Raw genomic sequence first — 26,998 nt, forward strand, 5'->3', positions numbered from 1 at the left:
CAGCATTACGGAAAATGAAAACATATAGTTGGCACCACGATGACTCGATGCCATCAGCTCAGTTGGAAGGTACTAGTCCATAGTTAAATCATCCTAAAAACGTGTGCCAACCTCGCCCCGATTCCGGAAGCAGGGCAATGCCACACAGGCACCAGCGATGGCCGGTGGCTTCACCGTGCTGATGGGTCTCCAGGTGGAATCGGGCTGAGACTGCCGCGTATTCGCCCTCAGCTGGGCTGCTAGCTGCAGGTAGAGGGCAATGAATATCCACCACCTGCCACTTCGGGGGGAGTCCAGTGGAGCGGGGGTCTATAATTGAGTAAGGATAATGGAGTTGAGTGACCCACTGTTATGAGGTGACAAGGTCTACTAGGCCTGCAGTGACCCACAGCCCTCCGGGGGAGTGACAGTACCACCCTCTGCCCATCTAGAGCCCAGCTTGGGGTCACAGAGGCCGGATTACGCAGAGACCCCCACCCACCTTGCCCGGACCCCATTGGCACGGGTCCCTGAGACCCTGGCTGAGCATAGCCGCCGTGATCGACACAGCCACTGTGATTGCTGTCACTCTCGGTTCTGGCCTGGCTTCTGTAGGTCCACTCTGTTGGTCCATTTCAACAGTCCTGATAAAAAGGTACAAAAAGTTCGGAAGCCCCCCCTCCCCCCATCGCGAATGCAAAGCTCGTTGTATAACTGTTAAGTGTTCTCTAAGCTCAAAGCACTGTGATCTCATCTGGCCCCCTTCAGGCCAGACTGGGCACTGCGCCGGGAGGCTGGCAGCTCCATCTGGGCATTGCCTTAGCTGAATTATCGTTGTCATCGCCTCAGGCAGGCAGCAGATGCCCACATGCCACTGGCACATGCCGGGGGAGGGGCGGCAGGGTGGTGAGGAGGTAGGGGGCCATAGTAATGACCTGGGGAGGCTGATCTCCTGTATGCAGTGACTTGTACCCCCCATGCTCTCCCAGGTGGGACCCCCCCCCCCCCCCCAAATCCTAACCCACGTGACCCAGCCTGTAATGGAAAGTTCTGGGTGACATGGCAATACTGTCCTGCATCCTAGCATCTATGTGACACAGAAAGCGAAAGGCAGGACTGCTGGGGTGGGGGCCCACAATAGCGAGGCTGATGTGGGGGCAGCACCCGGATCCCTTTAACCTTCCTCCCCCAGCCACCCCAGTGTTTGTTTGCACACCACGCGGCGGCCGACCTTATGTGCCCTCAACACTTAGAGTGGGGGGAGGGCGGCGTGACCTTTAGGCGTGCAGCTTCGGAGGGGGGGGGGGGTTGGTATGACTCATCACACCGCCAACCGCAGGAGCCTATTGGGCCGCCCTCTAACAAAGGCTGCACTCCCACGTTCCATCTGCAGTGTCATGCGCCACGGTCAGGCCACCCCGCTGAACCCAGTCACTGCCACCGGCTGGCATAAGGGGTCTCAGACACACGGCCCCCAGGCCATTACCATAGTGGTTAGCCTCACTTCCACCTTCAGGCATCCCCCCTCCATCTCAATCCGGGCCGCGCTCCCCCATCCCCTCAGCCTCCACCCGTGTGGGCACCCTGATTAATGGCCGGGCCTTTGGGTGGGTGGGAGACGCCAGTCTGCCCATTACCGCACAACAGCGTTGCAAATGGCTTCAATTACTTGTGGGAGCTCCGCCATGCTGAGTCGGCACTATCGCTGCTGGGGGGTGGGGGGGGGGGGGAGGAGCATCTGCAGGGCGGCTTCCCCCGGGACCGCTGGACCCTGGAGCTGCCTGCTCCATCGCTCGTCACCTCACCTGAATGCCCTTCTCACCACCAGGCCCGAAGCAGTGTATACTGTAAGGAGTGTGTAGCAGGATTGCATGCTCAACATATACTTCATGGCACAGAGACTATAGCCAGGCTTTATATAAACGGGCACTCATCCTGTTCCTCGGTTACATAGCCGACGGTAACCCTCATTGAGGGTCGGCCAACCCATTAGACCTTTGGAGCGGTGGACTAGGGAGCCAGTTCTTAACAAACCACCACAACTGCCCTCAATTGTCCAGAGCTGGTGGCAAGGTTGAAGGCAGAGAGGAAAAGGTGGGGTAGACACCTTGTAAGGTACGGCGGTCCAGCACAGGCCACACCCTCACAACGCAGGCCACACCCTCACATGGTGAGCCACACCCTCACAATGCAGGCCAGACCCTCACAACGCAGGACACACCCTCACATGGTGAGCCATACCCTCACAACACAGACCACACCCTCACAACACAGGCCACACCCTCACATTGTGAGCCACACCCTCACACACAAGCTAAGGGCAACTAGGCTGCGCAGACACAGATAAATTTCGGATTGCTGCTGACACGCTGACCCAGGATAGAATAAAACTTTTCACTCACACTAGAACAGCAAGCGGTGAGATTCCTTTGAAGTCTAAATGCTTCAGACATTGGCTCAGCTGAACCTTTTTACCTTCACTTTTTGAAGAGGGCTCACCTCTCCTTCAACTGCAAACTGCTTTTTTATCTTCAAAACGACAAATTGAGCTGTTTTGAAAATGTGTTTAATGGACTGTTTACTCACTGGCGCAGCTGAGGACAAGCAGTTGGTAAAAACCTTCTTTAAACTATTCTCCACATGCAGGAGTCTAACAAAAATGCGAACATGGCTAATTATACAGCTGATACTAGACGCAAAGGTCACCGCCTAAGCACTGCTTGTGTGGAGAACTAATTTTACAGAGTTAAATGTTACGGTAGAAGCCTGAAATAGTCTCAGTAGATTGCTTTAGAGTACTCTGTTGTACCCTCGTTAGCCTTACAGTGGTCTGTTGTAGCCTGATTATACAGCCTTACAATGGCCTGTTGTACCCTCATTATACAGCCTTACAGTGGCCTGTTGTACCCTCATTATACAGCCTTACAGTGGCCTGTTGTACCCTCATTATACAGCCTTACAGTGGCCTGTTGTACCCTCATTATACAGCCTTACAGTGGCCTGTTGTAGCCTCATTGTACAGCCTTACAGTGGCCTGTTGTAGCCTCATTATACAGCCTTACAGTGGCCTGTTGTACCCTCATTATACAGCCTTACAGTGGCCTGTTGTACCCTCATTATACAGCCTTACAGTGGCCTGCTGTAGCCTCATTGTACAGCCTTACAGTGGCCTGTTGTAGCCTCATTATACAGCCTTACAATGGCCTGCTGTACCCTCATTATACAGCCTTACATTGGCCTGTTGTAGCCTGATTATACCGCCTTACAGTGGCCTGTTGTAGCCTCATTGTACAGCCTTACAGTGGCCTGTTGAACCCTCATTATACAGCCTTACAGTGGCCTGTTGTAGCCTGATTATACAGCCTTACAGTGGCCTGTTGTAGCCTGATTATACAGCCTTACAGTGGCCTGTTGTAGCCTGATTATACAGCCTTACAGTGGCCTGTTGTAGCCTCATTATACAGCCTTACAGTGGCCTGTTGTACCCTCATTATACAGCCTTACAGTGGCCTGTTGTAGCCTGATTATACAGCCTTACAGTGGCCTGTTGTAGCCTGATTATACAGCCTTACAGTGGCCTGTTGTAGCCTGATTATACAGCCTTACAGTGGCCTGTTGTACCCTCATTATACAGCCTTACAGTGGTCTGTTGTAGCCTGATTATACAGCCTTACAGTGGCCTGTTGTAGCCTCATTATACAGCCTTACAATGGCCTGTTGTACCCTCATTATACAGCCTTACAGTGGCCTGTTGTACCCTCATTATACAGCCTTACAGTGGCCTGTTGTAGCCTCATTATACAGCCTTACAGCGGCCTGTTGCAGCCTCATTATACAGCCTTACAATGGCCTGTTGTAGCCTCATTATACAGCCTTACAGTGGCCTGTTGTAGCCTCATTATACAGCCTTACAATGGCCTGTTGTACCCTCATTATACAGCCTTACAGTGGCCTGTTGTAGCCTCATTATACAGCCTTACAGCGGCCTGTTGTAGCCTCATTATACAGCCTTACAATGGCCTGTTGTACCTTTGCTCAAGACCCTTGCCACAGATTTAGAGAGGAGAGAGACATTAGTGCCATTCTGTCACCTCTCCTCTGGCAGAGTGGCTTGGAGGAGCAGGCCATGCCAGCTGGCTGCACGTCCCGTCCCTACGACGCGCCCACGCCTGCCCTCACTGCCCGCCCCCGGCCCCTGTGGCCCAGCCGAACGCAGTGAACGTGGGGGATTCCCCGCCACCAGTCTCCCGTGGGGAGCCAGCTGTCCTGGTCAATCCGCAGGGCTGTCCCACATTCACACTCCCAGGGCACGAGTCCGCCGCACCCCCCCTCCCCCCACATCCGCCTTTCAGCTTCCCTCTCATGGAAGCGATGAATCACGCCACGTTGTTGCTACACCCCCGGGTGCTGTGGCTATGGTCATTAATTCTTTCATTGATTAAAAAAAAAAACAAATAAACAGCAAATTGGTTGCGGTGAAACTGACTGAAAGAGCAAGAACCCGGAAGCAAACGAGATTATTAAGAGACTCCCTCACATGTGACGGCCTCTCCTTGCAATCAGACCAATTAGTGTCATTGAATGATCCTGGCGTCAGATGTAACAGACAATGCCGATTTCAGAATGGTCTAAGGGGTGGGGTGCCCCCGCTGGTCTAACCACAAGGTGGCATCATCCGTAAAAGCAGGTCCATGCAGAGGTGCGAATGACGTTTATTTGGGATTATTACCAAAGTGTTTATTTCATTTCACAAAAACGGCAAGTTCTTTTTCTAGCTGTAGAAAGGCCTGGTTTAACCATTTCCCCAATTTCATCTCCCAGGAGGTGAAAATGGTGTCTCACCTAGAGGACGTGAAGGGTAAGAAGGTCTAGTGTTTAGCAATGGCTAAACTGGAAGTCAACAAAATAACCAGGTGTGCTGTACAGGTGCAATATCCATCTCTGTGCAGATTTAATTCAATTCTGGTGTCCGATATGTCAGTAGAGATGCTTTGAAACTGAAGAGCATAACTTCACAGACTCCATCAGCAGGATCCAGCCGGCCTACTCTCCCTTCACACTTTGGGGACCAGCCTGTTTAATAGACACACGGGATTTGTGTCACATCGGCCCCCCACGTGCGGCTAACGCTAATGTTTCCTACCATAAGGGCAATGATGCCATTAACCAAGAGTCCTACTCTTCCCTGAAAAGCCCCGGAGGATGCAGAGCACCGAGCAGCTTTGGAAGTGTGAATCCCAGCAGATAACGTTACGAGAAGCGTTTTACGAGGAAAGGTCTGCATCTGTGACTATGGGCTGGAGGGATTCTTACCACCTCTCAAAAGACAGTAAACTAATTCTGCTTAAAACGTGCAGATTTAAACTGATTCTGACATTTCATACTATTCCTCACATATATATGATTTTTTTTGTGTGAAATTGCCCTGGATTCTTGCAGGGAGCATGGAAGCTGATCTCCGGAGGCTGAGCTACAGACGGCAAAGGGAGAGCAGCGCGGCTCAGCCAGGGCCAGGGCATGCCCCGATCCCGGACTGCCCGTCCCTTCTGCCCGCTTCTTCATCATAGCCGCGCCACCTTCTGCTCTCAGTGACAGGATTAGAGTTTCACCTGAACACAAGATGTGTTTCCATGTCTTGCCCGGCATACGAGAACCTGCTCAGGTCCAGCTGCCCCTAGTCTCCCCACCCCCAGGCCACTCTATCGCTAAGTGCCGCCAGACATGGAGGACGCCCCCTCCCCCCGGGGCCCAGCAGAGGGCCGACCGGGGCCCTTTAATGAGGATGCGGGCGCTGCGAGCCTGCGTGGGCACCTAGCGCTCCATGCATGACCTGCTTATCACGGGCTCTGCCGCAAGTGCACGCTGACTGGCTAACGTCATTAGCATTTCCCTTATTAGGTTCAGGCACTTTGGGAAAATAGTCTTCGGAAACCGACTTGAGATGCCTTGATTAAGTAGCCACAATTATGCGTGGAGCTGATGACGTCCCTTACTGGAAACAGGAGAGCAGAAAGCAGCAGCAAAGCCTGAGCTCTGGTTTTCTACCGGAAGCTCTGCTTTTAGAAAGAGATGCTTCACAGGGGAGCCCCAGCTGAATGGGTACGTATGAGAGGCAAGGCAGGTACAGCACGGCTGGCCCAAAAATACCAGCCAGAGAGCCGGACAACTGTCAAGCAAATGGTACTGACACACTGCTATCACTCTAAAACACAGAGACCCAGCCTGCTATCACTCTGAGGCACAGAGACCCAGCCTGCTATCACTCTGAGGCACTGAGACCCAGCCTGCTATCACTCCGAGGCACAGAGATCCAGCCTGCTACCACTCCGAGGCACAGAGACCCAGCCTGCTATCACTCTGAGGCACAGAGACCCAGCCTGCTATCACTTCGAGGCACTGAGACCCAGCCTGCTATTCATCTGAGGCACAGAGACCCAGCCTGCTATTCACCTGAGGCACAGAGACCCAGCCTGCTATCACTCTCAGGCACAGAGACCCAGCCTGCTATCACTCCGAGGCACAGAGACCCAACCTGCTATCACTCTCAGGCACAGAGACCCAGCCTGCTATCACTCTCAGGCACAGAGACCCAGCCTGCTATCACTCTCAGGCACAGAGACCCAGCCTGCTATCACTCCGAGGCACAGAGACCCAGCCTGCTACCACTCTGAGGCACAGAGACCCAGCCTGCTATTCACCTTAAGGCACAGAGACCCAGCCTGCTATCACTCTCAGGCACAGAGACCCAGCCTGCTATCACTCCGAGGCACAGAGACCCAACCTGCTATCACTCTCAGGCACAGAGACCCAGCCTGCTACCACTCTGAGGCACAGAGACCCAGCCTGCTATCACTTCGAGGCACAGAGACCCAGCCTGCTATCACTCCGAGGCACAGAGACCCAGCCTGCTACCACTCTGAGGCACAGAGACCCAGCCTGCTATCACTCTGAGGCACAGAGACCCAGCCTGCTATCACTCTCAGGCACAGAGACCCAGCCTGCTATCACTCCGAGGCACAGAGACCCAACCTGCTATCACTCTCAGGCACAGAGACCCAGCCTGCTATCACTCTCAGGCACAGAGACCCAGCCTGCTATCACTCTCAGGCACAGAGACCCAGCCTGCTATCACTCTCAGGCACAGAGACCCAGCCTGCTATCACTCCGAGGCACAGAGACCCAGCCTGCTATCACTCTGAGACACTGTTAGCTTGGCAATTCCTGACTGAATGGTTCTGATGACTCAGGTGCATCTGCTGTTGCCTCTTTTCAGCCTGCAGGGTGCCAAGGAGAACGTGAGCTGTACATACGCAGGGGAATCGAGGTGCACGCTGTGGTCTGTGGGGGTGCATACGGAGGGTGGCGCAGAGCTCGTACCAAGGGAAGACGCCTCCTCACAGCTCAGGCTGAGGGGCCCCAAGCCTTGCTGCTCAAACAGCATGAACTGGTAACGGTGGAGACCGGTGCCCCTAGGAGGGGTGGGGCGACGGTACTCTGAGGAGGAAACAGTGAAGTTTTCATCAGGAGTAAGTAACAGAGGACACGTAGCTTGCAAACATTTATCCTTTCTTAATTTTCAGCCCGAACTTATAAATGGTAGGATAACCAAATATTCTGCTTCATGCAAAACGTCACATAACATTATAATGAAGACCTTCACTGGAGCTCTGAAGGGAAGGCTGGTTGCCAGGAGGTATGGAGACATTCATGATTTTGTAATGCATATAATTCATTATTAATTGTGTTTCATGCACCTGTGGTGTGGTATCATTTATTTGCACCAAACATAAAAGACTTAGGTCTAGGTGTCATGGAGGTCATGAGGGAGACCTGAGAGGTTAGAAGAAGCCCCGTCCTGTGGAGGTTTATGGAGTATCAGCCTATGACGGAATGTAGAAAGCCAGCCTGTCACTCCCACCCCCAACCAGGAGGGGGAGCCTTGCTTTTGGCTCAGATGGTCGATCACTCTGAAATGGGCCTAAACAGCATCACGTAACCTGTGGGAAAGGAAACCCTTGGCCACTGAGCCACGCGGACAATTCATATCTGAACATGTGGCACAAAACCACAGGGCCTGGGTAGGACGGGGGGTCTGAGGGCTGCGAGTGAGTTGTCAAAGGGCTGCATTATGCTGTCCCGCTATCGCGACAAGCAACGGCTCAGGTAAGTTGCTCACACAACCTTATCCGTGCCTCCGCTTTGCATAAAAAAAACAATTTAGAGACAGTATGACGAGCATCCTTCTAGGTGTAGAATCCCATTAACACCCACACAAAACAAACAAAAAAACACCAAAGAAAGCAGCTAACGAACAAACAAACAAAAACAAACAGAAATAAAGGAGGCGCAAAGAGCCCTCCCTACCAGATAAGACGGAGCCCTTGACGTCTCCCTTCCTCAGGTCGCTGCCCTGTAGGTTCAAAGGACACAGAGATCAGCTTTGAGAGCCGGCTGCGTGTTACATGCAAGCCAAATGCCCCCTGGAGGGCACGTTGTGCACAAGCGCCTCAAAACGACAGCGTGGCCACAGGGGGACAGGGTAGTGTGACAGGCAAATACATGTGTCACCTAAGACCTTGAAAGCCTGGATTAACAGGCGACAACGCACTGGCATCTGGGAGCCAGCCCGATCAGGCTTAGGGTGTCAAAAACTGCATCCTCTTGAGATCCATGGTGCTTAATATCTAGTGACAAAAGACAATAGCCAGTCAAAACCATGCCTGCGATCGGATTTCAGAATGGCAAATTCCTATTTTATTAATTGTATATGAAATCCTGGTTGCCTAGGAACAGGGATGGCAAACAGGATGGAGATGAACTGAAATAAGCATGTATTTTTTTTTTTCTTCTCAGGACATTCCAACCCATGTCACGATAAAGCCCATCTGCTCGAAGCCTTCCGCGGACGGGAGCTGTACGCAGAGAGCCCGCGTTATAAACATGGTTATTCAGCAACACGAGCGCACATGTGTGCGTGTGTGGGGGCGGGATGGTCCGCGATTGGCATCTTTGAGACAGTGCTCAGGTCCCGCTCTTGCGGTGAGACTGGAAGTCCCCTGAAAAGGTCAAACGCAGTCAAGTGTGAACCTTGGCCCAGAAAGACAATGTCAGATGTGCGCATTGTGGCCTTGGTAGTGTCCCGCACCTCAAGCCCCAACTCGCCACATATGTGCTCCCCCTAAAGGCCATCACTGGAACTGCGTGCCGAACGAAGGCACCGCTCTGATAAAAATCATAATAAAGGGAGAAATAATACATGTGTAGGCAACTCAAACAGACACACACACACACACACACAGTGCTGTTCTTGTTGTTCTAGTTAATGTCAGAGGCTTTCTTTGAAAAGCGCTCAGGGATGACTGGGAGCTGAATAATCTATACTGATTGGTACGTAACATATTTCCATAACAACTGTTGGATAAAATTTTCAGAGGAACTGAAAGAGGAGAACAAAAAGACATACGGACTAATGGCCTGGCTCAGCAATCTCAGTAAGATTCAGCAGCTGCTCACAGGCACTCACTGTATCATCTTTTCGCCATCTTAAGCGTCAGTCTTGCCATAGTCCTTATCCTATGACACACCGGGTGATGGATGTCCAGCAATAGAGTCCTTTCTCCTTGGGCCTTTATTCATGGATGGAGTGACAGCAGAATGTGATGGCATGGAGTGACAAAGGAGAGTGACAGCAGAGATTGACAATGGAGAGTGACAGTGGAGAGTGACAGTGGAGAGTGACAATGGAGAGTGACAGTGGAGAGTGACAGCGGAGAGTGACAGTGAGGCGAGACAGTAAGGACTAATGGGAAATGACTGGAAAGTGATAGCACGGATTGATAGAGGAAAGTGACAGTAGGGGGTGACAGCGAGGAGGAGTGACAGCAGGTATTGGCAGTGGAGAGCAAGAGCGAGGAGTGACAGCAGGGAGTGACGATGGGGAGTGATGGAGGAGTGACGACGGAGAATGACAGCAAGGAGCGAGAGTGGGGACGGACAGCAGGAATTGACAGTGGAAAGTGACAGTGTAGGGTGACAGTGGGGAGTGACAGCAGTCATTAACAGCGGAGAGCAAGAGCGGGGAGTGACAGCAGGGAGTGACAATGGGGAGTGGCTGAAGTAATTAACAGAGGGAAGTGACAGTGGAGAGTGACAGTAGGGACTGACAGCAGAAAGTAACAGTGGGGAGTGACAGTGGTGAGTTACAGTGGGTAGTGACATCAAGCAGTGACAGCAGAGAGCAACAGCAGGGAGTGAGAGTGGAGAGTGACATCAGCTCAGGTGGTGTTTGCACGGTAGTGCACGCCCTGCCCCCTGAACCTTGCTGCAGGTTACCAGTCTGCCTGTCCTACGGGAATCCCCAGATACATACACCTTAGGAAGGAATGCATATTTCAAGCTTTAGGGAAATCAATTAAAATAAGATATATTCTCATCACAGCCTATCAGGGAGGCCTGTAAAAACCTTCAAACTTAAGGAAACTTCTATTTCAGTGTGACAATACACAGCTTTCGGGGAGGGAAAGGGCTGTCATAGGAAAATCTGTAATGTTGTGATGCACTGCTAGAACAGATTCAAGTGACATAAATGTGCACTTAAGTAACACAAACAAGCACACTGCCATTTACCTTCCACCTGACCACTGGTCTCATCCTCTCACAGTCCCCCTCCCTATTTGGTAATGGAACAGATCAATCCGTCCCACTGCCACAGTGAGCTGGGATGTACCATGTTTGTTCGGAAGAGGGAGGGTGTCGGACATACTGTGCTGCACACCGTGTGCCAATGTCTTTAGTTGCTTTCTGGTTCTGGTTTCGTGGGCAGATGTGACCACGGCCAGTGTACATGCATTTTCAAATCCTGCAAGCAGCAAAGTGGCTAAGGCCCTAAGCTGAAGCATCTGAAAGCTATGGAAGGGGCAGCTGTTTGACCTTTGAATGCGGAGCAGGGTCGGTCAACCCTTTACATGAGAGAGATGGCTGTCTTGGGCGCTAACTTCTCAGGGGGCACTGACTTGCTAGGCAATTTCACTTTGCATCGGATGGGGGGCAGCGGGGGTGACACATTAGCAAGGACCGGTACTGAGGAGGGGTCACCTGATCTGTGAAATAACTAGCAAGGGTATGACCGAGCTTGGCCAGCAGGAACACGAGGATGATTGCGATGGGAGCCGAGGAGAATCAGACTGCATCCTGATTGGCCCTGGGTGGGGCGGCAGGGTCAGACCGCCATGGGGCTCCCATGGGAGATACCGGTCAGTCACTTAGGTGTTCAGCCCCTGACTGAGACTGAAACCACAGAATAGTTTGAATCACAGACTGAACATGCTGACTGTGGGCTTCCACTGTTTCCCAGTCTACACAAACGAATACATAAATAATTTTGTGTCCACCGGTCCAGTTAACAAACAGCCACTTACCACCCTTAACAACTGCATGATTAAGGAACCAAAAAACTCCATCCATCCATCCATCATTCAACGGTCTCTCCTGGTGCAGAACAGTCACATCGCCGTTGGACCCTTGACCAAGGCCCTTAACCCCCCGAAATGCTACATGGGCAACATATGAATGGCGTGACACTGAGCTCAGCGGCGTGTATGTCTATGTCTCAAAAAAAGGCGAGCAAGATATTCTGTATGTGATAGATATGTGTGAGATATGTGAAGAGAAGCATCACAACGTGCCCGTGTGGCAAATGGCAAATAAAGGATAATTTCATAAAAGGAGTTGTAACAGTCACTTCAGCTTGGTATACAGTTCAGTTTTATCATGATTTCTCTAGTTCAGATCTTTAAGAGCTCAGAAATGCGTCATTCAAAGACCTTGATTCTAACCCCTGACTTGAGGAAACACTTTAACAATGACACAGCACTCGGATGCTGTCGGACTTTATTAAAACATCAGTATTAATAGGATGAACTGTATTCTGCTCCTTCCGCTATACGTGAGTTTTTTTCTCCCTCCTTGGAGGTTCTTGGTTCCTCTCCTCCATGTTCCCCTTTACTTTCTTTCTTTAATTTCCCTGTCTTGCCTTTTCCCTGTTTTTGCATTATTCCATCGTAATGAAGTCATAAGGTTTTCCAAAACACCCATGCAAAGCACCTTGTGGCGACTCTTTTGTGAAAGGCGCTATATAAAGATATACTGAATTGAATTGCACTGCAAGCTTTCATGGTGAGCTGCCGACCGCCATCAGACGGGCGACGGCTTCGCTCTCGCTGTGTGCCGAAATGTATCAAAAGCACACAGAGTCTGTTGTCTGTAGAGTGCAGTTTGTTCATTCCTGGTGTGTCATTCCCCGCATTTCTGTTTTCAGCAACACTCGTTCTGCTTGAGTGAAATATGAACAACCCTGAAGCGAGGTTGGGAGCTTCATGACATGCCGGAACATTCTGAAGTTAAGAATCCCTGTCAACATCACCTACGTTGACTGTAACTGACCAAATGTACTAAAATTACTGAGACCATCTGCTGTGTGCCGAACACGGCAGGTTTTTCAGATCGGGAGGAATGTCTGAGCGAAAGTTACCATAATGACTCACTTTTATTTTTGTTGAGTATGACTGTGTCAGCAAAAAATAAAATAAAAAAGAACACTCTCTGGGGACCAAGCCAAGAGCATGAAGATATCTGAGAAACCACCGAGAGGTAAGGGTCACAAAAGGTCTTCAAAATGTCAAAAAAAAAGGTTGAGGTTCACTAAGTGGGGCTTACCATGTGGCCAAGAGTGCGGTGGCAGGGAGCATGTATCTATTGTTGCAGACGAAGACAGCACCTTCAGTGGGAACGACGCCATCTGCAGGGAAATCCTGCAGTGCAGTGTCAGCAGTAGCGGGCCATTAGCAGGCCATCTGGGAGACCCCTACTTTACGGGACTTAATTCGGTACAGATGGAACTCAGGTGGATAGATCCAGCACCCACACCACTCACGGGGATGTAATGAACGGTCAGGCAAGCACTGCCCTTCCGGCCCTGTAAAAACCCATATGACCAGCGAGAAGGGCTGGCTATTCGCTGCTCAGCGGCGAGAGTATCGTATTAGCATTTGGAGAATGCTACAGGCAGCCTAGTACAGACTTATGAACAGCTAAATTACAGCAGGGTGAACATCTGGGGGCGGGGAGGGGAGCGGGGGGACTGCGCTCTTGAACCCGGCCAACACTTTAAACAACAAACATTTGGCTTGCTAGCGTTTTCCTGCTCTTGTAGCTAGCGAGGATAACTGAACTCCTTCTACAGCCTTATTTATATTCGTCACAGATGCATGTAGGGTAACAAATGAGGAGGGTGCTCTTAAATGCCGATAAAGCTACCAGAATGCGAACATGTCAGCCTTCTGGCCTTCCCCGGGGACAACGGAGGGCATAACTAAAGGATCATTGTAGGGCACATGCTGGAGGAGAAGGTGAAACAGAAGGAGGTGAAATCCATACAACTGGATGGGCTTTATCCAAATATATTTGTAAAGGCAGACGACCCAGGATACGCTTCTCGGTTATAGCGCACCAAATCAGACGGTGGCCTTGCCCTCCCTAATTTTAAGCTCTATCATTGAGCATTTCAAATTAGGGTTATGCGCACTTGGACAGACGCTGACAGTGCAGTGCCATGGAGAAGTGCATCCCCCCAGGATTTACCTTTCACAGGGGTAGGTCATCGTAAATCACGACACAAGCTTGGCAGTATCATTTCATCCACCTTAGCTACATGCCTCAACGCCAATAAAAAGCAATTGGTCATTCAAAGAAAATCCCTCAACAATCTCCTTTATGGAATAATTTCCACTTTCTGTCACTCTTTATTTGTTTGCCCCCTCTGGTCATTCAAGGGAGTTTTCACATTTTCCAATATATTCGATGCGAATGGTGTGCGCACATTCCAGGACATTCAAAAAGAATACAGTCTGCCTGGCTTCTCATTTTTCTTGTACCTCAGGCTACGATCCGCAGTGAAGGCCTACGGCGTGCCATGGAATTCTGTCTTAAATGATCACCCAGTGTTTAGCTGGATTGATCCAGTCAAGACCTCTAAAGGCGTAGTCACTCCTTAGCATCCATAAGCCTCTGACGATTCTATCAAAATGGGACTTAGAACTTTCTTGGTTGGGATTCCACCCGGATTGGGAAACAGCGTGGTCGAATCTTCACCTCACTTCCAAAAACTTTAGTCATGTACTTATTCACTTTAAAATTATCCATCCTTTCTATTGTAACCCTACAAACGGTATGAAACTCCCCATCCATACTGCAGCATTCGCAACACTGACGCTACCGCTACGTTTCTACATGTTCTGGGACTGTCCAGTGACCCCACATTTGTGGTAGCTTGTCACCGGGATGTTATGTGATCTTACAGGACTATAGTTTGGACCTTTGCTTACTATTGCTTAATGAGGACTCAAGGTACCAGTTCTCATTGCGTGATTAAAAAAAAAACTGTTAATGGCAGGCTTTACAGCTGCTAAGAAAACCACACTACAGCGATGGTGCATCCAGATACAAACCTGAAGAATTCTGGATTGTCTCATTCCATTATATTGTTTGTTTAGAATGTACGACTGCAAAGATTAATAAGGCAAAGGCAATCACCATAAATACCTGGAGGAACACAGCCGCTGCTCTTAAAGAGCTTCTTTGAATAGCCCAGCTTATATGAGTTTGCTGCCAATGTGAGTCAAGTGCAAAAAGCTGTTAGATGTCCCCTTTTTCTTTCCTTTCCCTTACTGTTTTCTTTTTGTCAGTTATTCTTGTGGTATCTCTGTCCTGTATATGCCTTCTGACAAACTGACAATGAAAATATCATCCAAACTGGATGAGCTTTTGTCAGACTAAACCGGCGACCGTTCTCAGAGGCATCGATGGATCATGTCAAAGGGCGAAGGAAACGTCCCGTCCGTGCACGCCGCAGGTATACAGAAGGCTGCTTTATGCAGAGATAAAGCAAACGCTGAAAATCCTGCAAAAAACCTGTGTATAAGTCAGTATAATCAGCTGCTAGCAGTGTGTGAGTGAGCAGTTTGGGTAGAAAAACAATACTGAGGGGCGAGAGAGACTCGAATTCTCGGAGTATGTAAAACTGCTCAAGTGTGACTGACTACTGCTTAACCAGCCCCCCCCACCACAAGTTCATAGGGGGGGGGGGGTGTAGACCTTTATTTAGAATAAGCAAATAAAGCCCATAGAATCCAGATTCATTGCCATAGCAACAGGTAGTCAACATTTAAGAGCGCAAGTCGCCGTTTCCCCCACGGCGGCCGCTGGTGCTGATCTCCCCAAGTGCCTTGCCGAGTGCGCGCAGTCTGAACCGGTGCCCTGCTAGACTCCACGCACCTCGGGAAGCCAGGCATTGGGGGTGGGGGGGCAAAACGTGGCGCTGAAAAAGCTTACAGGCAAACAGGAGGACAAACGAAAAGGTAGCATGGAGTCAGGGAGATGGGAGGGGGTGCAGGGTTTGGGCTGCCAGTGGCCTGGCTGCTGTGCATGTCGCAGAGTCCCACTGGCGCCCCGAAAATGGGCTGGCTGCATTCCAGCGGGGCCACTGTCACCAACTATGGCAGAGAGATTGACAACCTTTTGAGCGTGCTTACCCACCTACCCACCAGGGTCGGGCAGGGGCAGGGGGGGCATTCCCACATAATACCATGACATTTTCACGTGGCACACGGTTCTCCCACTGGAGTGGAGAGGTGGCAGCGATATGGTGGGGAGCAGCAAAGCACCATCATCTGCGGTCCTGGACGTCCCCAATGCGGTGAGCCAGTTAAGACTCGGTCACTTTTCCCTCCTTTCTGGGAAAAGCTGGGGAAATCAGCAGAAAGCATTTAGGCCTAGACTGGCTTATCAATGTAAACCAGGTATTACAGAGGGGAAACGACGCCCCCTACAGCTCAAGGTCAGAAGGACATCCTCGCACCCTCTGTCCCAGTGACGCCTGTATCACTTACAGTCGTACCGACTCATTCATGAAGAAACTGACTGCAGCAGCGGAAGTTCAGCAGCTCTCTCAGGAATAAAACAGAATTGCCCCACGGGGGACTTGATCCGGCATGTGTTACAAGTGAAGATAGCCAGCAAGCCCGGGTACCTGCCGACCAATGCCTGAACCGAGGACCGTAAGGGAAGACTGGCCTCCTTCCAGAGGGCAGGATTTTAGAAAACGGTAATGAAGGCTTCGGCCAGTCATGATTCTGGGAGCAGGAAGCTTCCAGCATCTTAACACGCGGCTCACACGGGATGGGGGGGGGGGGGGGGGGCTCATTTACGAGACGCATCCCACACAGCACTCCAGAGAAACAACCTTTGCATTGTTGCCTCTTACTTTCTTTTGTCTGGAAGAACGTGTGCGGTGGAAACGCACCAAGCTGGGTCTACAAAGCAGCACAGCCTTTAGATTTCGCCAGAAACGACAGCCAAATGCAACTCCTAGAAGATTAGAGTGATCCAATCCGATTTTACATCAAGGATCAACCATTTCCCCCAAATCTTTTACAAGCGTCATTCAGATTAAAAAATGATCATTTACGCAAAGCTTTTTCTGACTGATTGGACAGTAAACTCATTGCAGGATGTTATTCATTATGGAAATATCAGAGTACACCTGAAGTATTTCAGTAAGTATTCAGACTGATGTATCCTTCATGATTCAATAATCACATTTGGTGGAAACATGGCAAGATATAATTACAAAATTAAGGTTAATGATGTATTACGGTCTAAGTATAGCTAATCCAGCATAAGACACACTAAGGAAGCTTAGAAACTTCCGGAAAAGGCTCAGCAGTAAAAGCATATTTAAGGGCTTGTGCTCGCTGATGGTGTAGCATATGGGGCTGGGGGAGGGCAGTGTTTGACTCGAGGACTCATCTTACAAGATGCCACAACCGTACAGTGCCGCAAACGAATGACAGGCATCTGGGCGGGGGGAGGGGGCAGGGGGTTGCCTGAGTTTATGCACAAGGGTGCCCCCCAGGAAAGCCAGGAGCCGTCCCTCTCAAAATGGCAAAAGCATGTAAAACTGAAGGAGAGAGCAGAACAGGGAGGAGGATACGAGCTGGCATCCTGGCCCAGGCCCCCCGTCACTGCAGAGACAGTACCGTCCCCGCAGCACTGACACGTGGAAGAAATTCATGCCCCCACCTGACATCTGCACAGCACTGACATGTGAGATGTAATGCCATTCATCTGTCCGGGGGCAATTCCAGGACCTTTTTAAGGTGGCTGGCCATAACAAGGGCTATAATTCATACAGAGGGGCCAACCTTAACTTCAGCCAATGATAAGTTTTGTATCAGTGAGTGACAGAGAAGGGGGCACCCCAGAGGCCAATCAGCTTTCAGCTGGGACCGGTCCCCCTGTAGCCCCACCCACATATATACTCCAGCATCCAGACTGGCATCTCCAAATGGAATACCTATACACTACACACCAGCTGACTGCTATAACTAGCTTAACGCAGTATCTGAACCTCCTTAAATCAGTATAGTTAAGAGACACTATGATAACTAGTTTCTTGTTGCCGGTAAGGGATAAATATGGCACTGGTCACTGCCTGCAGCACATGCTCATTGTTAGCCAGTCACTGTGTGTTTTCAGGTTTGCGATGACACACCGAACGCACGGGAAGCAATAATATTATTACTCATTACTCACATTAATCACGATGAGGGTTATTACATTATCGTTGGTTTGCCTGTCTGAGCGTGTGGCCGCACCTGCCCGGCAAGCGGCGGATTGTCTGCCGGTGTCATGAACGTCACCGCGCTAAAGGGAGGGGGGCAGGCGGGGCTGTCACAGCAGATCCCGCCGCATCTGCTGCGACGATGCAGCACCTGAGGAGTCTCCAGGATGGAATCCTCCCCCAGGACTCACCTGGTGGGATGCTGGGTGGGGGGGAAGCGGCGGTGCTGATGATTGGTGGGGGGTGGGGTTGCCCACATGCCCACCTACCTCCTTGCTTGTGTGGGTGAGAGAGAGCGTTCCACTGTCAGCATAGTTTACTCACGACACTCCCCCCTCCTCCCCCAAAACCAGCCTCCTTCCCTCCCTCGCTCCCTGCAAGCCTACACCTACGGGAGCGAGCACCCACGTCCTTCCGAGGCGGAGACGAGGGCATCGCTTTCTGCCGCTTTAATCGCAGCCGGGGGAGAGAAAGAAGAGGAGAGAGCGTGACAGATGGCGTTCACAGCTCTATTTCTGAGACTGGACGTTCACCACCGGCACCAGCGCCCCCCCCCGCGCTCAGAGCGAAGCCCGTGCCAGTCCCCCCCCCCCCCCCCAGTCGCTTTCTGCTGAAAGGGAGCTGATTCCTCACATAGTCATTGTGAATTAGCACGCTGTAGCCCCGCTCGCCGCGTGCTGCAGAACGACACGTCTCGAACCGTCGGCTCTCAAAAGGACAAGCGACACGTGTTAAGATATTCCAACATGCGGCCGCCGCCGTTCCAGGCAGATCCGGAACAACACGGAACATCGATGGTTAACGGTGCTTTGCTGTTGATGAGTGCTATGCCCCCCCCCCCCCCACTTCCACCCGTAGGGACATTTTATTGGCATTTGTGTAAACGGCATTACACAAGAAATTATTATAGGTGTGCATGTACGGGATAAATTTTACATTTCTGGTCAGTTATTCCAGCAATGCTCAGTAAAATCCACGGGTGTTCAGCAAAGTACATGATTTGAATTTCCGCTTTCAAAAAACACAGCCACGAAAAAGCATCATTATGAAGCTCTCCCAACATATAAAAACGCTTCTCAGGGTCCCCAAGAAATGTTCCCCTTGATTTCTTGGTACCCGCTGACCACGCTATTAATCAACGGTACTTGACGATATGGTATTTCTTTCCCTGGGCAGCCAAACTGCCGTGATGCAGCTGGTCGACCTCCGACATCCTCACACGCTGCTCTGAAATCAGCCGGATCAATTATTTTGTGCCTAACTGGAGCTCATACGCTCCCATCGTCCGCTAGATGACAGTCCTGGGAGGTCTTCATCGAATCCAGCATTGCCATACTGCAGGACAAGAAGGACAGCAATCAAGCCTTAAAACTTTCCCCTTGCCATACAAGCTCTTTCCCTTTCAAAAAAGGCACCTACAATGTTGGTAATCTCTTCAAACCCAGCACATTGTCGCTGGCTCCCATCCATCCTCTACAGAACCTTGACAAAGTCTTACTGCTTTAATCTCTTGCCATTTCGCTGGAGAATTAAATTCTAAGCACTGATGAGAGAGCGTCGATCAAAGGCACTCAGGTGGAAACTCATTTCTTTAAATAGTTCCTGGGATCCTCTATCCTGGCACTGGTATCAGCCTCCATATCCTCTCCGTGTTCTCTAATCGTTTTCTGCATGCTCTACATGTTTCTACATGAAACACGTTCATTATTCGCATTTTTAACGTTCTAAGACGGCACAGCATTCCTGAGTATTATAAAATGTAAAAACCTGTAGCTATGTGGCCTCAACCACAACTATACAGAGAAACAGACATCATGCACAGTGTTAATCCATAATGCATGTTAATTAACATAGTAATACGACTTATTAAAAAACAGACGTACTTTCGGCCAGTCCTCCTTTGTTTTAGAGCCATTCAAAGCATAAAGAAAACCACCTATTCACCTCCGAGTTATCTCTTTGTGCACTGCATTTCCATGGCATGATTTCATCGCAAGGTTTCAGTTTACTGTTGCCATGACACTTTCTGTACTTTTGGTTTCATAATAAAGTCAATGATGGAGATGCCTTATTTCTCGCATTCTGTTCTATATTTATGCTTCTCCAAAAAGTTCTGTAACCCATGATCTACAGTAGCACTGGACTCTGGAGGAAACCACTGGATGCTAAATACAACACAGGAGGCCACCAGTCATCCGTCGTTTTATATTTTGGAAAGTTACCTATAAGACTGCTGTTGCCCTGGGGGTCTGTCTCATCTGCAGAACCCAACCCAGCCCTCCTGAGTCAGGGTCTCACCTACAGAACCCAACCCAGCCCACCTGAGTCAGGGTCTCACCTACAGAACCCAACTCAGCCCACATGAGTCAGGGTTTCACCTACAGAACCCAACCCAGCCCACATGAGTCAGAGTCTCACCTAAAGAATATAATCCAGCCCACCTGAGTCAGGGTCTCACCTACAGAACCTAACCCAGCCCACATGAGTCAGGGTTTCACCTACAGAACCCAACCCAGCCCACATGAGTCAGGGTTTCACCTACAGAACCCAACCCAGTCCACATGAGTCAGGGTTTCACCTATAGATCCCAATCCAGCCCACCTGAGTCAGGGTCTCACCTACAGAACCCAACCCAGCCCACATGAGTCAGGGTTTCACCTACAGAACCCAACCCAGCCCACCTGAGTCAGAGTCTCACCTAAAGAATATAATCCAGCCCACGTGAGTCAGGGTCTCACCTACAGAACCCAACCCAGCCCACCTGAGTCAGAGTCTCACCTAAAGAATATAATCCAGCCCACGTGAGTCAGGGTCTCACCTACAGAACCCAACCCAGCCCACATGAGTCAGGGTTTCACCTACAGAACCCAACCCAGCCCACCTGGCTCAGAGTCTCACTTACAAAACCCAACCCAACCCACATGAGTAAGGGTCTCACCTACAAAACCCAACTTGACCCACCTGGGGGCAGAATCTCACTTTCAGAACCCAACCCAAGTAGGGCCGGTGTTTCTCCAAATTGGCCCACTCAGAAGAAGGGTCTCACCTACAGAACTTTAGCTAGCCCACCCACAGGTAGGCTCTCACCCACAGAGTCCATGAAGATCATCATCGATTAACAAGGGCCCAGAACATTGTGGGGGTGCTGCAGATTCACTCCACTGCTTCATCAGCCTGAAAAATTAACTCCCCTAACAACCCCCTGAGTCCACTAATGACTTGGGTAAAGGAGAATCATTTTCTAGCACTAATAAACACGCTTAACAGCACAAACAGACCAGTTAATAAGAGAACTCCGCGCTTCCGCCGCATTGTTAACACGCTGTTTCGGGACCCCCCCCCCCCCCAACATGTACTCCACTCGCTTTGACGACTGTATCACTCAAGCTGAGGGCTGCTGATAACTAGACAGTGATGAAACGCTCGGGAGAATACAACGGGTTTTGCGATACAACGGAGAACGTGACAACCAGCGCGGGCGGCTCAGCGACCGGAGTGCTGCGGTACGCCTCGCTCTCGAGGAGCCGCCGCTTTCACAGCACGAGCCTGGATGCGGCCCCCTTCGCAGAGTACGCCGCGTCCGGGGACGCCTTGCATAAGCACTCAATAATGCTAAAGCGCTTCCAAAGGCTCTCTGCGAATCTCTTAGTGGCGGCTGACCAATCTGCCGTGCCGCGCTAATAAGTGAGGCCTCCGCTCGAGCCAATCTGCCGCATCCTCCGAAACTGACGGGGAATCAGCCTCCTGACAATGCCCACGACTCCGCTGCGGCTACATGACGGCTAAAACTGATTCTAAAACAGGTTAAGGGCAGAAGGAAATAGCAGGAGCACCCCCCCGCCCCCAGCCTCCCGTTCCCAAGGTAACAGTCGGTTAGACCGGGGGCTGACTGACTCATTTGGAGGGAATCCTGGAACAAGGCGGCCCACTCACCCCACCCCCAAGTTCATCAACACAACAAGCAAACAAAGAGCTGACAAGTCCCCACACGGGCTTCCCACTGCTGGGGGACGCCGTCAAGCCAGAGGCCTCCCTCTCCAGGGTGGGGGGGTGTCACATGGGACATGCCGAGAGAAGCCCGGAGCCCAGTGACAGCACTTCGTCAGGAGCGTAGCAACAAAAACTGCTTTATTTTGGCCCACTTTCATACCACGGCTTGTCACCTTGTTTTCTAACCCAGTAGACACCTTCATCCACGACAGTTAGATGTTTCTTCTTCAGCCTCCTTGAGAAAAAGCCACTTAATTCAAGGATACAGCAAGAATACCTGACCGCTACATCAAAAACAAGTTGCGCCTGTGATTCCTGAGCCTAAAACGCTTATCAAACACAACGTATACGGTCTTGTCTTTTAACCCAAAACCGAAAACGGTTTTGAGAAAGAGCACAAGGTGACTGGATCCTGAAAATACCTGGACTCTCTGCATTGAAGAAATGTAAACCCTTACAAAACAGGAAAGCAATCCCACGTCTGCAAAGGACCATCCTTGTTCAACAAGCTCCTTAAGTACTGCACAACAGATGGGGTGTTTAGCGGCATCAAACTTTGATGTTCGAGTGGCAAACTCTGGCATTGAACAGCTACATTTTTAAGATACAACTATAGAACTTACAGAAAAGAAATCGTGTCATGAATCACGAGCGCCATAGGCTGTATGGTAGGAACATCAGCGCTCAGCAGAGCCGTACATCGACGTACATTAGCACTCGTAGCACAGCCAGCCTGAAGGGCGCCATCGCTGTCTGTTGTGCATAGCGATGCGGGGATCCAGCGGGGGCCCCAATCCCCAGAACACCACGACCCACCGCTCCATGTTTCTGCACATTTTACATACATTATCAAGATGGGCTCCCCAGCACGCTTTGCCTCGTTAGCGCACGGCGTGCGTTAGCCCGCGTCCCTCGTGATTACCGGCGCGCGGAGCTGCCGCCAAGGGATTTAAGAGCTTGGTTTTTTTGTATTTTTTTTTTTTTTGAAAATGCTAGATATTTAATTCTTCTATTATAATTGAGATTGAAACAGAGCAGGGGTTATGGTAACCGCTGGAAACCGGTGCTACTTCACAGCGAGGTTAATGAACCGCGGTTCCTATGGGAGGTGGAGTACGGCGCTAATTTGACAAACGTGGGAAATAAATGCTTTTATGCTTTTATTGGCGGTGACCAAAAAACGGCCTTTGCCAGAATGAAAGGTTTCAGGCCTGTGGGTTCTCCACTATCCGACGCAAGATGGCTAAAAAAAATAATAATAGAAAAAAACACAGTGATGCAGAATGCATTTGTAGGACAGAAGTACTTAATTGTTTCAATAGCAATTACAGGGTACGCCGTTTCTTCATTAATTCCTTTTTTCGTGGAAAACATACTGTGAAGCATAAAAGTGGAGCATTCGATAAAAAAGAGGCCCTGAGAATGAGCTGTTTTGAGTGACAGAACTCCAACTTCGTTAGGCACTTTCCTCTATAGCCCCAATGGCGTATTCAATCACGCACCCCCTCCAGCTCCAGTGGCCCCACAGGTCTGAACGAGATCCCCCAGCTGAAAGACACCCCCACCTCTTCTGCTTAACCTTTACCTGCAACAACCCTCCTCTGGTGGGACGCAGAATGGCGTTGGGGGAGAACCTCTGTCCCTTTCGTCACCAGTAAACTCCCATCAAACTCTCCAGATCCTATAAAGCACCTTGCAAAAATACATGGGGCACCTGACAGGTCTGGGGGCTTTCCATCACTCCCTCTCAATACCTGGGAAGCACATCATTGGACCCAGCCACAGCATGACCTGTAACCTATACTAGTTCTAGCCTGTACGTTTTTTTCTGTACCATTCAGTCTATGGAACATGGGTCAGTGAGGTACAGTATGTTTCTGTGCTAATGACATGACATGGCAGCTAAAGGAAAATCTGGGTGCAGAACACAGACAAAGCTACATCCCCCGCCAAGGAACTTTACTTGCAGCCTCTTTCAGAGAGCACACTGTTTAAAATGACGCAGATCTGGAGTATGCTATGCACAATGGCGATGCCCTTGTCACATCAGCGGCAAAAGAAAATTGGGAATTTGGCATGGAGATCTGGAGTGTTGTGGTCTTTTCTTGGGCGTGAAGCGCTGTCTGGACACGCCGCACCATGACTGCGGTGACGCGCTGCGTCCACGAAAGAAAACACACCATGCCTTGCACCATATTTTTCCATTTTACCATCGCAGAAAATATTCATATTAGTTGAGGAAGATTAACAAAAAGACTCCTGAATGAACATTTCAGCAGGAAAACAACAGAAAAGAATTAGAACAGATTTTACTCAAAATGAACATGGCATGATATGAGTTTATGGTGGGGGACCGGCATCTCCAGAACCTCTGCAGGTAGAGGTGTGAGCGCCCCATTGGGGCGAGGTTGCCTTCCCTGGGGAAAGCTGCCTCGGCACCCCCTCCGAAGGCACTCTGACTCACCCCTGTGGAATCAGGGTGCAGCTGGTGTAACAGCGACAGGCTGGAGTGCAAAGTAGCCAAGGCAATCTGGAGCAAGCGTTCTGGCCACTGGCTGAGTCATGGCACAAGGCAAGCAGCCGGCCCGGGGTATTACTAACCGAACCAAAGCACACAGCCGGCCCAGGGTATTATGAACCAAAATTGAGGCACGTAGATGGCCCGGAGTATTACTAACTGAACCGGAGCATGTAGCCGACCCAGAGTATTAACAACTGAACCAGAACATGTAGCTGGCCCGGAGCATTACTAACTGAACCCAAGCACACAGCCAGACTGAGTCATTACTAACCGAACCGGAGCATGTAGCTGGCCCAGGAAATTACTAACCAGACCAATGCACATAGCTGGGTCTAGGTATTACTAACAAAACCGAAGCACATAGGAGGTTATTGCTAACCAAACCGAAACACATGGGCCAGCCTGAGTTATTACTAACCAAAGCGAAACACGTGGCTGGCCTGGAGTATTACTAACTGAAACAAATCATGGGAGCTGGTTCAGGGTATTACTAGCCAAACCAGAGTACATAGGTAGTCCAAAGTATTATTCACTGAACCAAAGCACCGGAGTCGGCCTGTAGTATTACCAACCAAAACGAATCACAAGAGTCGGCTCGGAGTATTACTAACCAAACCAAAGTACAGGAGTTGGGCCGGAGTATTACTAACCAAACCAAAGCACAGTAGTCAGCCCGGAGAATTACTAACCGAACCAAAGCACAGGAGTTGGTCCGGAGTATTACTAACAAAACCAAAGCACAGTAGTTGACCCAGAGTATTACTAACCGAACCAAAGCACAGGAGTTGGTCCGGAGTATTACTAATCCACACAAAGCACGGGAGTCGGCCCAGAGTATTACCAACCGAACCAAAGCACAGGAGTCGGCCCGGAGAATTACTAACCGAACCAAAGCACAGGAGCCAGCCCGGAGTATTACTAACCGAACCAAAGCACAGGAGTTGGTCTGGAGTATTACTAACCGAACCAAAGCACAGTAGTCGGCCCGGAGTATTACTAACCGAACCAAAGCACAGGAGTCAGCCCAGAGTATTACTAACCGAACCAAAGCACAGGAGTCAGCCCGGAGTATTACTAACCGAACCAAAGCACAGGAGTCAGCCCAGAGTATTACTAACCGAACCAAAGCACGGGAGTCAGCCCGGAGTATTACTAATCGAACAAAAGCACGGGAGTCAGCCCGGAGTATTACTAACCGAACCAAAACATGGGAGTCGGCCCGAATTATTACCAACTGAGCCAAAGCACGGGAGTTGGCCCAGAGTATTACTAACCAAACCAAAGCACAGGAGTCGGCCCGGAGTATTACTAACCGAACCAAAGCATGGGAGTCGGCCCGGAGTATTACTAACCAGACCAAAGCACAGGAGTCGGCCTGGAGTATTACTAACCAAACTGAAACGTAGCCAGTCTGGGGTATTACTAACCGAACTCAGTAGATAGTCTGGTTCAATTCAGTTAGTAATACTCCGGGCCGGCTATGTGCTTCAGTTCAGTTAATAATACATCCGGCTGGTTCCAATGCTTCGGTTTGAGAAGGACACTTAAACAGGTTAACCAACGGCTTAAAACTAGCATCTGAACCTCAAGGCTTACTTTCACGCACAACCTGTTTGACTGACGCAGGAAGCTGACTGCTGACACTCGGTTTGCATAGTGCAGAAAAAAGCAGAGAATTTAACCAGAGAAAACGCTGCTTTACTTTCCCCCGACATCCTGACCCCTCAGATAAGGTTTCTATTCTCGAGGCTCCTGTACCAAAAACAAAGAAAATCTATTTTCTGTGGTGTTTTCATAATTGCATACATTCACATTCACGATGACTCACGCATTGGTAAAACACTGGAAAAGTTTGTTGTTTTGCCATTTTTATGGCCCTGTTGTTTGCCTATTTATTTATTTTAATGGTATAATTAACATATATTTCTGTACAGCTGAATTTGGCCCACAAATAACACACACACACACACACACACACACACACACACACACAGTGGAGTCCTGTTGTCTGTCTATTTTAAGTGGGCTTAATTGTGGATGAAGTGTTTGAAACAGCTTGCCTTCCTCCCCCTCGACATGCCCCGAGAGCGGTCACAGTGCCCCCCCCCACCCCCCACCCTCAGAGAATGGGCTTTCCTCGACGGCTCCAGCCGCTCCATCCTCCACGCTCCTCGGCTCCTTTCTCCTCCTCCTTCATCTATGCCAGGATTGTCCGGCTTATGCAAGCACAGGTAGGCGGGCTTCACTGCCCCCCCCCCCCCCATCCCCAGCGCCACCCCCCCAGCCCATCACCTAGAAATGCCACTCACACCCAGAAGACCACAAGGGATCCTGTGTAGCTGACTTGGCATTTGCGTGAGCGTGTGTGTGTGTGTGTATATATATATTAAATATATATATTGTAGTGGGTGACAAAGAGGAGCTGTGTGGGGGCCGTCTGTCTGCAACGGCTTGGAAGCATCTTCTCAGGGAGAACCAGGATTTCGTACGTACAATAGATGTGGGTGGGAGGGGGGGCTCCGCTTTGCAGGAATGACTCTGAATACAGATGCTGGTGTTAAACTCCGTTTGTGTGGATAAACTCTCATTAGTTATAAAGCGTCTGCTGTATGACAGGGCGGATTACAGTTCTCTCGCTGCCTTGTTCTCCCGGACGAACTGCTGTATGTAGGACACTAATATTGAGTGAATGGCGAGCACTTACTTAATGGCAGAGATTAAACTGCGGCCTTGCAGATGCTGTTAGAGCGCATGACGCATGGATACCTCTCCCCAGCTGGGAGACTCGACACGCTGCAGACATCGCATAAAAAAAATGTAAGACACTCCCA

At 50.2% G+C, this 26,998-nt stretch overlaps 2 protein-coding genes across 3 annotated transcripts in view; one reads left to right on the forward strand and one right to left on the reverse strand.

Annotated features, from left to right (window-relative positions):
* Positions 1-26,998, forward strand: part of tcf7l1b (transcription factor 7 like 1b) — a 611,697-nt gene that overhangs the window by 24,215 nt on the left and 560,484 nt on the right. The window lies entirely within an intron of this gene.
* Positions 1-26,998, reverse strand: part of LOC125711381 (phosphatidylethanolamine-binding protein 4) — a 73,095-nt gene that overhangs the window by 2,726 nt on the left and 43,371 nt on the right. The window contains exons 5-6 of one of the 2 annotated variants that reach the window (XM_048980227.1): positions 8,344-8,389; positions 7,357-7,473 (exon numbers count right to left, since the gene is read on the reverse strand). The exons of the other annotated variant lie outside the window; for it this stretch is intronic. Coding sequence (XP_048836184.1) covers positions 7,357-7,473; positions 8,344-8,389 — 163 coding nt within the window. The remainder of the gene's footprint in view (positions 1-7,356; positions 7,474-8,343; positions 8,390-26,998) is intronic. 2 annotated transcript variants of the gene reach the window in all.

Source organism: Brienomyrus brachyistius, chromosome 2 (assembly GCF_023856365.1).
Source record: "Brienomyrus brachyistius isolate T26 chromosome 2, BBRACH_0.4, whole genome shotgun sequence".
Lineage (NCBI taxonomy): Eukaryota > Metazoa > Chordata > Actinopteri > Osteoglossiformes > Mormyridae > Brienomyrus > Brienomyrus brachyistius.